This window comes from Cucumis melo, chromosome 4 (assembly GCF_025177605.1).
Source record: "Cucumis melo cultivar AY chromosome 4, USDA_Cmelo_AY_1.0, whole genome shotgun sequence".
Lineage (NCBI taxonomy): Eukaryota > Viridiplantae > Streptophyta > Magnoliopsida > Cucurbitales > Cucurbitaceae > Cucumis > Cucumis melo.
Window position 1 is genome coordinate 21,140,291 of NC_066860.1, and position 12,942 is coordinate 21,153,232.

The window sequence follows — 12,942 nt, forward strand, 5'->3', positions numbered from 1 at the left end:
AAGTACTATAATTCAGTTGGTAAAGGTAGTGTTTAAAGAACATTGAATTTTAACTAAACTGCAGGTTAATACGAAAATGGTTTGGCCTAATAGTAATTGTACTGCAATAAAGTAATTGACATCACATTTGGAAAAGAAAATAGTAATAATAATACAAGGGACAGAAAATAGTAATCATAATATATAGGACGAAGGCTGAAATTGGAAAAGGGTCAATCAAGGACGAATTGAACTTTTCCCCCATGAATGAGGGAGTCATTTCTTGACCCCAGCACTTTGGTGTTGTCTCTTTCACATTGAATTATTGATAGTTCAACATCCAAAAAGCCTCTCCTTATAACAACACAAACGACAATAATAATAACAATAATGTCTTTGGTGTATAATGATCTCAGATATTCAAAATTTCATCCCTTATCTTGCATTAAAATTATCACTTTTGTTTGATTAACGTCGTTTGGGTGACGGCTACGTGCTTGGAGTTAAATCTGTTGCAATAGTGGTAAATTTAACTTTCTAAATAAACCGGTTAAATTGTGGTAAAATTACTGTGTTCTTAGCTTCAATAACTAAAATAGGTACATTAAAATAATGATTCATATATGTGTGTGTACATATTTACAAAATTGATTATTGAATATTAATAGGGAGTAATTTTAATTTCTTTAAAATAATCAATATGGTAGGGTTTAATAAGGAGGAATTGTTATGGATAGCGAAAGTGGATTTTACTCTGTTTTCGTAAAATAATTTTATCTTAAAAATTGTCTCAATAATAAATCTAAGAAAAATATAATTTATAATTAAAAATTGAAGCAATTACTTTAGTTGATGTCACGACATTTTTCCGAATAGGTTGTATATTTAGTTCATATGTCGAGAGATAAGAACAGGAAATACTAAAAAAGAAAAAAGAATCCAAACGATTCTTCACATGCCTAAAGAGAGAGAGAAGGGAAAACAAAATAACAAATAAAATGATAAAAAAAAGAAAAAGGGAATCCAAACAATTCCTGAAACAGAAAACAAGTAGTCTAAAAATAAATTTTAAAATTGCAGCAAAATATTCTCGAACATACCCATTTGAAGGCCATGTCAATTACCACTAAAACATAAGATATCCATCTCTAAACAAAGATTTTATATTACCAACAACATAGGATATCAAGTCAAATGTAGCCAGCAAATATTGAATTGAATGGGTCTCAAAAGAAGTTTTCGACAACTTTGAAAGATCAATTCACTGTTGTTCAAAGAGGAACAGAGCACTAGTCTTCAAGATGTTTAACTATGTATGTAAAGGAACTAATGGTGCATAATAGTATTAACTAGGAATTCTAATCATTTCTTTACAATAAATATGCAGCAAAAGCCACAATGAGTAAATTAATTGAAAATATCAAAATAGGATCCAATAACAAAAGTATGGATTCTAGAAAATGATATCTACCTGTACAATGGTCATAGCCCTACTTTACGTTTCTAACGATCTAAACATTGATATAATATCTATAGATGTTGCTATGTCAGAAGTTTTGTTACCATAATGACTGTCAAGTTGAGATCAAAAGAACTCGAACCTCTGTTATTGTCCAATGGTAACCACTCCCGATTCTGTAAATGCATCGCAGTGTATTTACAAGGCACAATATTGATGATGAAACTGGCAGTGCAGGGAGGCGAAAGAGCCAACCTGGGAACAAAATTGCCTCATGTTCAGCTGTTAGAAGCATAAAACGGAAAAATTTAAGTTTGCATACCAAATCTTGAGATGGTTTCCATTACTATGCCATTTTCTTAAGACACTCAAAGCCTTACCTTGATGGAAGTTCATGAACCTTAAATCAGATATTCACATTCACACCTCTTCAGGTGTTCGACCGAACCAAATCAATGAGGTTAATCTGGCAATACCTTTTACTAAAAACATAATACGGTCTCACTTCGCTTTAACTGAACTTCTTTCTTTCATGGCTTCCTTTTCTATTTTTTTCTTTTCAGCATCAGCCTGCCTTTCATTTTCTTCTCGTGACTTCTTGAACATCTTAACGAAGACTATCAAAATTTGAGTCACTGCCAAGAAAAAGCCAACAAATTCATTAGGCATATTTTCAACGCAAATTTTCCACGATGTAGGAAACATTAAAACAAAATCTCAATCCATGAATTATTAAAGCTGCTTTCCCATGTTCAAGAGGTCACAATTCATGTCACCTCTACTTACTTAATGCACGTGAAGGAGAATAGAAACTAATTGTCTATAAAACTCTTTTTTCTTTTCTTTTTGACTACAAAATGGGGGTGGGGCATTTGAATACATAACGAACTATACAGACTATTCTAAGATAAATGAGTCAATCGTGATTTCCACAAAAAAAAATAAGCACTCTAATTTAATGTTCGAACAATTGCTAGAGCACTTTAGCAACTGTCAAAATAAGACTGGAAAAAATTGAAACAGAGAGCTCTGTGCCCAACTAGCCATGCATCTGTTTCGAAGGGATACTATCTACCGTAGCTTTGCTTTTCCAGGAAGAGCGGACTTAAGTAGAAATTTTGTGTTTAGACCTGACCCAACGTACAGAAACAAACTCAAGTTGTGTATACATTTTTGCTGATTAAACTTGGGTTGTTCTCTTGTGGTTAAGGTTGCATGGCAGTAATTACGAGGAGGCTAGTTTTGGTTGGATGGTCAAATGGGGTAATTGATGATTTTTAAGTGGCAATTAGTTTTGGTTTCCGCTGGTTTTCACTTTTATCCCAACTGATGTAGTAGACTAGGTGTTGATTTTTACCACAAGCAAGCTCAACTAAACCAATTTTACCCCTGATTAAACGACTATGCATCTGAAATATAAAATTCAGAAGACCTTGCTCAAAAGGGCACCGAGCTGGATCCTCGCCAAAGTACTGTGATAGAGAATCCGCATTTCTCCCCTGTATAACAATATGCCAGCTTTAGAGGGGGGAAGCAGAACACTTTCTGGAATGAGATTTTTACTGAAAAGGAAGAACTCACCACTTCAGAATATAAGGAGATAAGTGCCCTTACTTCAGCTTCAGCCGTATCAAGAAAATTCTTCAGCACCTGAAATATCAAAAACATTACTCATTAGAATAATGACACTTGGACACTCGATACACGGTAAGGATATTTGTAGAAAGTGTTGTATAATAATCATAAGGAGGCGTGCATTAGAGAACTAGCATTGACTTTAATATGTCGAACTGTGTGATGCTGTCTTATAATTCACCAGATCATTTCAACTATTTAGAATGCTTACTATTATTTCATGAGAACAAAATTACAAATCTGAGCAGTAAATGATTTCAACCTTCAAGAGTATTAAACTCACAAATATGTGTTGAGAGAGAGTAACCAGATTCCTAGCAAAGCACCAGATGATAAATGAACATAAGATATCACACCTTTTGGAAACCAACAGAGATCGCACCATCGTTTTCTGAGGCAGTTAGCTCTTGCTCCACTTTTTCAAGACCTTTACTTACTGCTTGCATTTCCTCAGCCAATGCTTTCAATTGAATCTAGTTTTACAAAATTCAATTGCATCACATAAAAGGATCAAAGGAATGGACATCTAATCAATAGATTATCTATATTTCAAACTAGATTGCAGCACAATAACATACCTTAGAGGCAGCTTCTAGATGAACAAGGTCCTTGTCAAAATCAAGTAACTCTGGCATTTTCTCTGCAATGAGCTTTTTTTTGGTAGGGGGAGGGGAGGATTGTTAGCCGAACTGATAAAATCTAAATACAAAAAGTTCAAATCAACGAAATTAAAAACTGCAAGATTGTCAAAATAATCAATATATATAGAGGGGCCAATGACGTGAGGTGGATCTTTTGTGAGGCCTCTAAATTCAGCCAGGTCAAGAAGAGATTTGTAGGTCCTAATTCCTCGAACTATCTAAACCATAACCTCTCTAGCGACTAACACTGTCCTAATTCAATACACTTCAGTGTTATTTGGTTATTGACCTCCTATCACTTTCTCAGACACGTAATCTAAAGTGTCGTTCTTTCATAGCTAGTTAATTTTTACACAATTATTTACACAAGAGTTGAGACGAATGTTTAATTATAGAAATAAAATGTAAAAATTCTATATCACTTAATTTCAACCTTTTCTTTGAAAGTTTCATCAGAAACACGTTAAATGCATCAAGGAGTTGAACTTGAACAAAAATTGTAACGGGTCAAAGCTGATCCTAACATACCTCTGAATCACTAAAAGCATATCATATATCCATTTTGTGGAAAAAAAAATATCTGTGGCATGAATGAGGATAATATAATCGAGAAAATGAATAGATTAATAACGGATACAAGAAAAGTATACGGAAAAAAATAATAGCAGTATTTGTTGATGCTGATCTCAGGAATGAATTATTTTCCACACGTGAAAAGGTAGATCTTCAAATATTAGTATTGACTTCAAGACTAAAAATACCCCAGAAGCGTGAAAGAAATTTGAAGACAGTCCCCTCCCAAAAAATAAAAGAACTGTAACAATGATTCAGCTAAGATGTGGACGTGGACACACTACATACAGTTGCAGACACAACCCCATTATCTACCAAATAAGTAAAACATACTCATTTGAAATCATTCGTTATAGAACCATATTTTGGTAAAACAGATGATACATATATCATAGTGCAAGTACAGAGAAAGTCTATCTCGATTCCTACCTTACATAGATAATGCATCAAAGTCATTTTGTTGTTTCTTGCCCGAGTGTCAGACAATTTAAGGAGGCTGTCTAACTTAAAACCTATAGCGGAGCCTGCAGTGTAAGTACAAAAAAGAAACAATTAATTAAATAATTAAAAACAAATGAACACATGCTGTCAAGTTCGGACTAAACAGCTTACACAATTAGTTAATTGGAGAATTGGAGAAACTTTTAAGTGATTACTCCAGTTAGAAAGAATTCAAAGAGTCTTTGAAGACAGATAATTGTGTTAGCCTTCCTAGCTCGTCTATCACAACTTCAAGAACATATTTTAACAAAACTATATAGATTAAGATGGCAACAAGGGTGGGAACTCTACCTCGTGCAGTACCCTGGTTTAACGCATTTCCCAGTGTAAGAATAGTTTGCATTATCTGACGCAATTTTGCAGATTCTTTGACCTGTGGCTTAAAATTACAACATAAAAATGGACTCTGGAAATAATTGATATGGTCACTTCGAAAACATTAATAAGTGAAAGAGTACCTCTCTTGTAGCATCATTTATTGTGCTCAAATGATATCTTAAATCATTCACCTGACCAAAATAAGAGCTATAACCGTTTACTACAAGTAAATAGCATAAAAAATCACGTGTAACATTTTGATATTATACCTGACTAGAAAAGGTGATTTTGAAAGCAAATACTCGTAACTTGGGCTCTATTCGTGGGACCTTCAATAGCTCGAGAAAAAACTGAAAATGAAAGAAGTAGCATGTGCTTCAGGAATGTCATTGAGGCTTTATACCTAGTAAGGAGATAAGAAGCAATTGAAGTACCAGCTCACACTTTCCAAGCATTTCTCTGTCACCTGTATAACCCTGTAATATGTGCATAAACCATTTGCAAAAAAAAAACGAAAGAATTAAAATTGCACCGATTTTGATGATCTATTGAAGCGAACTAGACATCTAATTCAGCAAACTCTTAACATGTTTACTCAATATATAAAAGAAGCCAAAATATCAAATCAGACTACCACATCTCTTTACTTAATACCAATGTCGTCCAGAAATCAGAGATGATGCAACAATTTTACTTATTTTGCACGACTCAAATTACACTCAGTAAACCCCAACGTTCTGTTTTCGTGATTTAAAATCTAACGAGCTTTGGGATGCCGAATATTGTAAAATACCAAAACCAAACACATCTCAAGAACAATAAGTAGAATTGCATGAAGCATGATACCTAAAACAATAATGATAAACTGCTCTCTGGTATAAGGTTAAAAAGAATATGGGGAGAAAATCATCCTCCTTGAAGGGGAAAAAAATGAAGATACACTGCTTTGTATATGCATTACGTTACTTACATTAAATAAGAAGAAAATTTCCTAAACATACAACAGGCAAAACCTCCCTAATAATGGGCCTAAGGTCCTGAGATCATAAAAGGGAAAGCAAAATATTGAACAGAAAGAACAATTCACTTTTATTCCAATAATGAAAATTGAATTACAATCAAAAGGAAAGATTGAATTAGAAATATCAATTCGAGAAACACAGAAAATCTCCCACTATTCTGTTATCTTCTCTCTCAAAGATGAAACAGAATTTCTACTCCAAATTCTAATTAACTTTCCCTCTCATTTATTTTTCTATTTATACTCACCGACTTCTCTCACTGTGGTCCCTCCTTAACAAGTACTACTCCCCTCTTCCCTTTTCTACTGTATTGTAAAATTATCGGTGGTCTAACACAAAAATGGTTGCTCCTTTACGCTAGCCACTAAATGTAAGGATCCTTTGTTTTAATAAAAATTCTAAACCACGTCCCACTAATTATCAGTAGAGACCATAAAATCATGACTAGTTGGGAGTGCAAAACCTAACATGGGGAAAAGGGAATTGGTTTGGAAAAAAACCAACCTTCACATGTTTAATGAACTATTACTAGATAACTAATCAACAAAATTTTATTTCTTACATTATAACAGCTAAGGTTCACTATATTCAACATTGATAGTGTCCCCAAAGTTCTGGAATGAGTTAACGACAATATGTAACTATATGTACAGTGAAAGAGGAGGCAAGTAAAGTACCTTCAACGTTTCCATCTCTTCCCTAGTAGGACAAAACTTGATGAGATTCTCAACCTGGTCAATATCGAGAGCAGTAGAATCCAATGCAAGAACTGAATTCTACAAAAAGTAAACTTGATTAGTACAGTGAGATTGTAGCCTTAGAGAGGAAAAAAACAATATCCTTCTAACACGCACAAACACGCACACATATAAACTTACTATCATGTCCGGTAAGGGAATCTTTATTTTTGAGAGCATTATCTCACAGTTATATGCTCTCCGCAGGTCAATCTGACAAAATGAAAGAGAACAAGATCACAAATTTGACCAATAAACCAAATAAAAGAAGGAAAACAATCAAATGCTCCCTGCCAACCTCCCCACCCTGGAGTCCATTAATCAAAATCATGAGAAGAAAATATGAAACATAGAAGGAATGGCTAAGGAAGAATACAAAGGAACGAAAGATGACTAACCAGTTGCACTTTTTCAGGTTTATTGATGTTGGAACCACGTCGTCCTCCACCTTTACTGCCACTTCCATCAGAAGCAGAAGCTGCTGAGAATAGACTTTCAAGTTCGGAGATGTCAATTTCTGGGGCCCTATAAGACCATCATTTGGAATGAGAAATATAGGAAACTTCAGGCAATACAACTCAAGAATAATGAACCAGCCAAGATGATATGAGTGAATATAGAAAATGTGGAACAAAGGCAACCAGAAAATGCAAAACAGAGAATCCAGAATAAGTTCCAAAACGAAACTGCACAACAAGACTTTTCTTTTTAGGAAATTCATGGATCAAACCTTATATACAAACCTTTTTTTTATAGCTTGCGAGGATCAAATTAAGAGAGTTTTACCTCAAACTACGAGAGTTTTATTAATAAGTAAACTGGCTATTGGCTAAAGTATAGGCTCTACAATCTAAGAAATGAACATGAATCATCCAATCAGAAGAAAAAAAAAATAATGCACAGTGCACCTCGATTGATTTTCCTGCTTTTGTGAGTCAGCCCATAAACTCCCTTGCATTGCTCGAGTAACTTTCACCCAGTGTAATGGTTTTAAGGTGGTTTTTTTTGGAGCATTTACAACTGTTGTGGCAACTCGGCCTCTTCCTTGAGTTGTTGATCCTAGGGCAGCTTTGCCTCTTCCAGCAGAAGGTGGCGGCGGTGGTGGTACATTTGATCCTCTTGGTCCGGGGGGAGGTGGTGGCATTGGTGTAGCACCTTGACTTGTCAGAGAATTGGCATTGAAGGGCTTTGCTGGTGGAGGAGGTGGAGGAGGTCTAGTTGATTTAGCACCATGACTAGGCAGCTCAACACTGGGAGGTTTCGGTGGTGGAGGAGGTGGAACTGGTGCACCACGATTTGATTGTGGAGGAGGTGGAGGTGGAGAAGCACCAGAAAGTTTTGGAAATGGAGGTGGAGGCGGAGGTGGAGGAGCACTAGAAAGTTTTGGAAAAGGAGGTGGAGGCGGAGGTGGAGGAGCACCAGAAAGTTTTGGAAATGGAGGTGGAGGCGGAGGTGGAGGAGCACTAGAAGATTTTAGAGGCGGAGGAGGAGGTGGAGGTGGAGGAGCACTAGAAGATTTTAGAGGCGGAGGAGGAGGTGGTGGAGGAGCACTAGAAGATTTTAGAGGCGGAGGAGGAGGTGGAGGTGGAGGAGCACTAGAAGATTTTGAAACTGAAGGCGGAGGCAGGGGCGGAGGCGGGGGCGGAGGCGGGGGCGGAGGAACACTAGAAGCTTTTGGAACTATAGGTGGGGGTGGAGGCGGAGGTGGAGGAGCACTAGAAGATTTCAAAACTACTGGAGGGGGAGGGGGAGGGGGCGGAGGCGGGGGAACACCAGAAGATTTTGCAATTGGGGGTGGAGGAGGAGGTGAAGGAGCACTAGAAGATTTTGGAACAAAAGGAGGAGGTGGGGGTGGGGGTGGGGGTGCACCAGAAGATTTAGGAACGAATGAAAGTGAATGAGTCGAGGTTGTAACAGGATTGTTAATAGTAGGATACTGCGGTGGAGATGGAGGAGGTGGAGGGGGTCTCACATGCATTGTTACAGTGGTCGAATCCAAACTAGAGGAAGTTTCTACTTGAGGCTTATCATGTGATAGAGAAAAAGGTGGCAGCGGTGGTGGTGGTGGTGGTGGTGGAGGAATCACTTTAACAGTGGGTGTCATTTTATTTGAGTCAAGTTTCTCACTAGCATCGGTAGATAGTAGATTAGATGGAGGCAACAGAGGTGATGAAGTCGGTAAAGGTTCTTTATTTGAAAATATCTTGTCTTGAAATTCATCAGAAGATTGAGGAGACTCTGATGAAATATTCACTTCATTGACAACAATCTTCTCAGACAATAATTCAGAAGAATGTACCGTGGCCGGAATTGTAAAGTTGGTAGAAGTTGGATCCACAAAAGGCTTTGTAATAATATCAAACACTTCATCTGAACTATCGGCAGTGCTAGAAGTATTATTTTCCTCTTCAGAATCTACTGGTGAGGAGTATGAACTTGTTTTATTTTGCAATCTTGACAATTCTTTCACATCACTCAAGGCAGAAAGATTCTTAAGTAGCCACAAGGCAGCATCATCGTTGTTATCAATCCACTCGACACCACTAAAAAGTTCTTGAACCCTGGAAAAAGCTTCAATTGGCAATCCACCTTTCTCTTCACCATTCAAAATGGAGGTTGGAGCCCTCGGAGGGGAGATGTTTTCCATCTCCCCAAACAAAACCTAATTTAGAGGTAATTAATTAGACGGACAGAAACAGATAGAGAGAAAAAATAAATTATTAACTCAGAGTGGGACGCTTATTTCTCATGGTTATAAATAGTAAAATCCATGAGCTTCAAATTGAGATTCTACAAATGACTGTCAATGTACACACCTCAGCTCGAAAGCCTTTTGGATAACGGTCCTTTGAATCCCAAAGGATATCCAAATTTTCAGAGGTTAGCATCAGTATGTTTGATCTAATAAATGCTGTATTGAACATAATACGAAACATCATAACTTCTCTTTCTGGTTCCGATTCCAAATGTGAACACTCCAACACTACATCTCCTTGAACCAAACACTGCACGTCTATTTTAATCACATCACAGTCTGCCTGCAGCGAAAACGTCCATCTTTTCATGGTTAGCATATAAAAAGTATATGAGGTCTCTACAAAATTAAAGTAGAAAATCAGTATTTCAAATTTTAACCTGATGGTAGTGACGGAGGGCCTTGTTCTTCTTGGGCATGGAGAAAAGCATCTGCGTGGAAAGCCCACCCTTACTAAAAAGATTCCTCCCAAAAATACGAATGACTGGTCTGCAGCCATTCTGAGCATCAAAACCTGGAACGCCACGAAGAATTACACAATCTAAAGAGAGTGCTCGCTCAGGTGGTGGCCACTCGGAGACTATATTTCTCCTTGCTACATATTGCAAGTAGCGGAGCTGAGATGGAAATGGATTTAGTGGGGACAAGAGCTGCAAAAACCCTTTCGGAGCTTCTCGATGTACAATTTCAAGAGTTTTCCTCTCACCACTGTGCATTTTTCTAAAAATCAAAAAGCTAGCCAAAAGGAATGCCAAAAGAGGCCAACCTCCTCTCTCACAGTGAAGAAGAATAACATTTTGTTGGTTACCAAGCAGAAGCCAACTTTCACAAACACGGAGGAAGTGCTGAATCAACGACAGTGGAAGAAGAGGACAACCTTCGTATTGTCGAGGATAATCCATGACAGTGACGTCATACGCACACAACATTTCTGCAAATTGGCTCCTTTTCTCCCCTTCACGAAAATTAAACGCAAGGAAGGAAGAGTCCGGGAATTCTTCATGTAATTCATTAATGATTTCATGCAGATATATTTGGTACATACCATCAGGCAAAGCTTCAGTCGAAAAACACGAATCAAAAACTGCACAATTTCATAAATTCAACACACCCGAATGAGGAACTATTGACGCAAGTTCACAATGACCTATATCACAACGAATAAATAAATAAAGTCGCCAATTTCACTTACTATAGACTCGTTCAACAAATTCCAGCAACCCATCTGGAGGTCTTCGGTAAAAGAATCTACTAAGGAGGGACATTCTGATGAAATGATTTTACATGTGAGTAGATAATGGCTGCAAGAAAGAAAAACTGAAACCGGAATTAAAAGTTTCTCAATTCCAAACGAATTTTCAATCTTCTCCAAAAAAGAAAGAAAAAGAAGTCTACAAATCTAATCCAAAATACAAATTGCGAACTGGGTGGAGCCAGATTACATGCAATTCCATTCAGATTTTTTTTTAGAAAAAAAAAAGTTAGAAATCAGACAGCATTGCAAAGAGAAGCGAAATATAAGTTGAATATTGAGTTTATGAGGGGATATAGGAGTGAATGGGAAGAGAAATTGGGGGGGGGGGGAATGAAAATCAAAGAAAAAGGAGGAAATTAGAGAGAAAAAGAGTGAAACCTGAGGGGGAAGATGAAGCGATGGATGGAGAAATGGAGAGACGGGAGAGGGAGAAATGGGAAAATTTTGAGAATTTGAAAGTAGAGAGAGAGGACCCCACGCCGCCACAGCCCCAAACTTCAACTTCGTTGTTGTGTACTCTCTAACTTCAAATTTATCGTTCCCAATTTTCTTCCTCTCAATTTCTCTCTCTTCTTTATCCAACTAATTCCTTTTTTCATTTTCATTTTTTTTTTTTTTGGGTTTTTTTATACGGATAACCCATTTTATAATTTTTCTTTTTAATATTTTGTGTTCTTTTTTAATCTTTTGATTATTTTGTATCAAAATTGTTAAAATAGATCCTTATTTACTTGGGTTGTGGTTTTGCTCCCACCCTCACTTTTGTTCTTTTCTCAGTGATAGATTAAATGTTACTGCTCTTTCTTCTCACTCAATGTCAATGTTATTATGCTGATCAAGAGCATAGAACAAAGAGCGGAAATAAAAGAAATTGACATAATCAATAATCATCTCGGAGAATAAATAAATAAAAAGGAAACATTTTGGGTCATATTAACAATCATTTAGTTATTTTTAACAATGTGAGACTATAACACATATGTACAATCATTTGTTTTCATTAATTTCTTGTTAATATGACTAAAGCGAAAAAGATGAGTTCCATTTAAGGTCACTTTAGAATTATTTTTTGGTAAATATGAGGATTGAGTTTCGTTGTTACATTGTCTTTAGATGGATTTTAATGAATTAAATTTAATGTTTTTTAGTTGCAATAGAAAAAGACTACATATTTTGAGATTATTGAGTTTTTTCTTTCAAGCTATAAAGTAGAAATGTCCATTTACTTAATTTACTTTCAAAAACCAAAACTAAAACCTCGTGGAAATCTATTTCAAATAAAATGGAAAATTTCTTATTATTGTTGGCGGACAATAAAAGAGGGAAGGAGGTCTCTTCATGTACAAATTAGACAAAAACACACTTATAATTTTAACAATTAGCTATTTGTTATGAAATAAAGAACCAAAAACTAAATAAGAACACAAAAGAAGAATAGAGAAGAGAGGGAGAAGATAAGACAATTGAACTCAATGTTGGTGTGTATACAAATGATCTCTACAACCTCTATTTATAGGGTTGTGAGAATAATGGTTACAAAATCAAACATAAATAGGGGACAAGAAAGTTATGAATATTGATGGGGAGGTTATTGGATGAATTTGTAACCTAAGGAGGTTATGGACATCTGATAATATTTGACATTAATATTGAATATTCATAATACTCTCCCTTTAGATGTCCATATTATATAAAATAAATGCCTCGTTAAAATCTTACTAGGAAAAAACCCAGTGGGAAAAAATCCTAGTGAAGGAAAAGAGTACATCATTTTATATACTTTAATAATTGCCTCATTAAAAACATTGCTAGGATGACCCAATTGGAAAAACCATAGTCAAGAAAAGAATGCAGTATTTTTACTCCCCCTCATGAGTATATCACTTGAATTCTCCGAGTTGTCACATTTCAATGTTGTGCTTAAGCTTTTCAAATGACGGAGTTGGTAATTGCCTTTGTAAATAAGTCTGTCATGTTGTCTTTTGAAGAATTTTGTTGAATATTTATGTCATCAGTTGATGCTTTGTCTTCACATAAGAACACTATTGGCTAGTTTTGTACATACAT

The 12,942-nt window shown here is 36.1% G+C and overlaps 1 protein-coding gene across 6 annotated transcripts; it reads right to left on the reverse strand.

Annotated features, from left to right (window-relative positions):
- Positions 1-1,297: 1,297 nt before the first annotated feature.
- Positions 1,298-11,414, reverse strand: LOC103499238 (formin-like protein 14). Of its 6 annotated transcripts, none has more exons than XR_007820258.1 (19): positions 11,254-11,414; positions 10,813-10,921; positions 10,001-10,704; positions 9,682-9,903; positions 7,774-9,527; positions 7,264-7,390; positions 7,007-7,078; positions 6,806-6,904; positions 5,541-5,582; positions 5,376-5,456; positions 5,247-5,297; positions 5,080-5,161; positions 4,717-4,811; positions 3,652-3,723; positions 3,430-3,546; positions 3,020-3,088; positions 2,871-2,937; positions 1,819-2,073; positions 1,298-1,693 (listed from the first exon to the last, which is right to left on the reverse strand). XR_007820258.1 is itself a non-coding variant. In XM_051083745.1 (19 exons), exons 2-18 carry the CDS (start codon positions 10,883-10,885, stop codon positions 1,940-1,942), a joined length of 3,861 nt encoding a protein of 1,286 aa, XP_050939702.1. In that variant the 5' UTR covers positions 10,886-10,921; positions 11,254-11,414; the 3' UTR covers positions 1,298-1,693; positions 1,915-1,939. The 6 variants fall into 6 exon arrangements, 2 of the variants coding, with proteins under 2 accessions (XP_050939702.1, XP_050939701.1); XR_007820255.1 differs by having other exon boundaries at positions 1,298-1,720; XR_007820256.1 differs by having other exon boundaries at positions 1,298-1,720; positions 10,813-10,937; positions 11,254-11,407.
- Between the last annotated feature and the right edge of the window lie 1,528 nt (positions 11,415-12,942).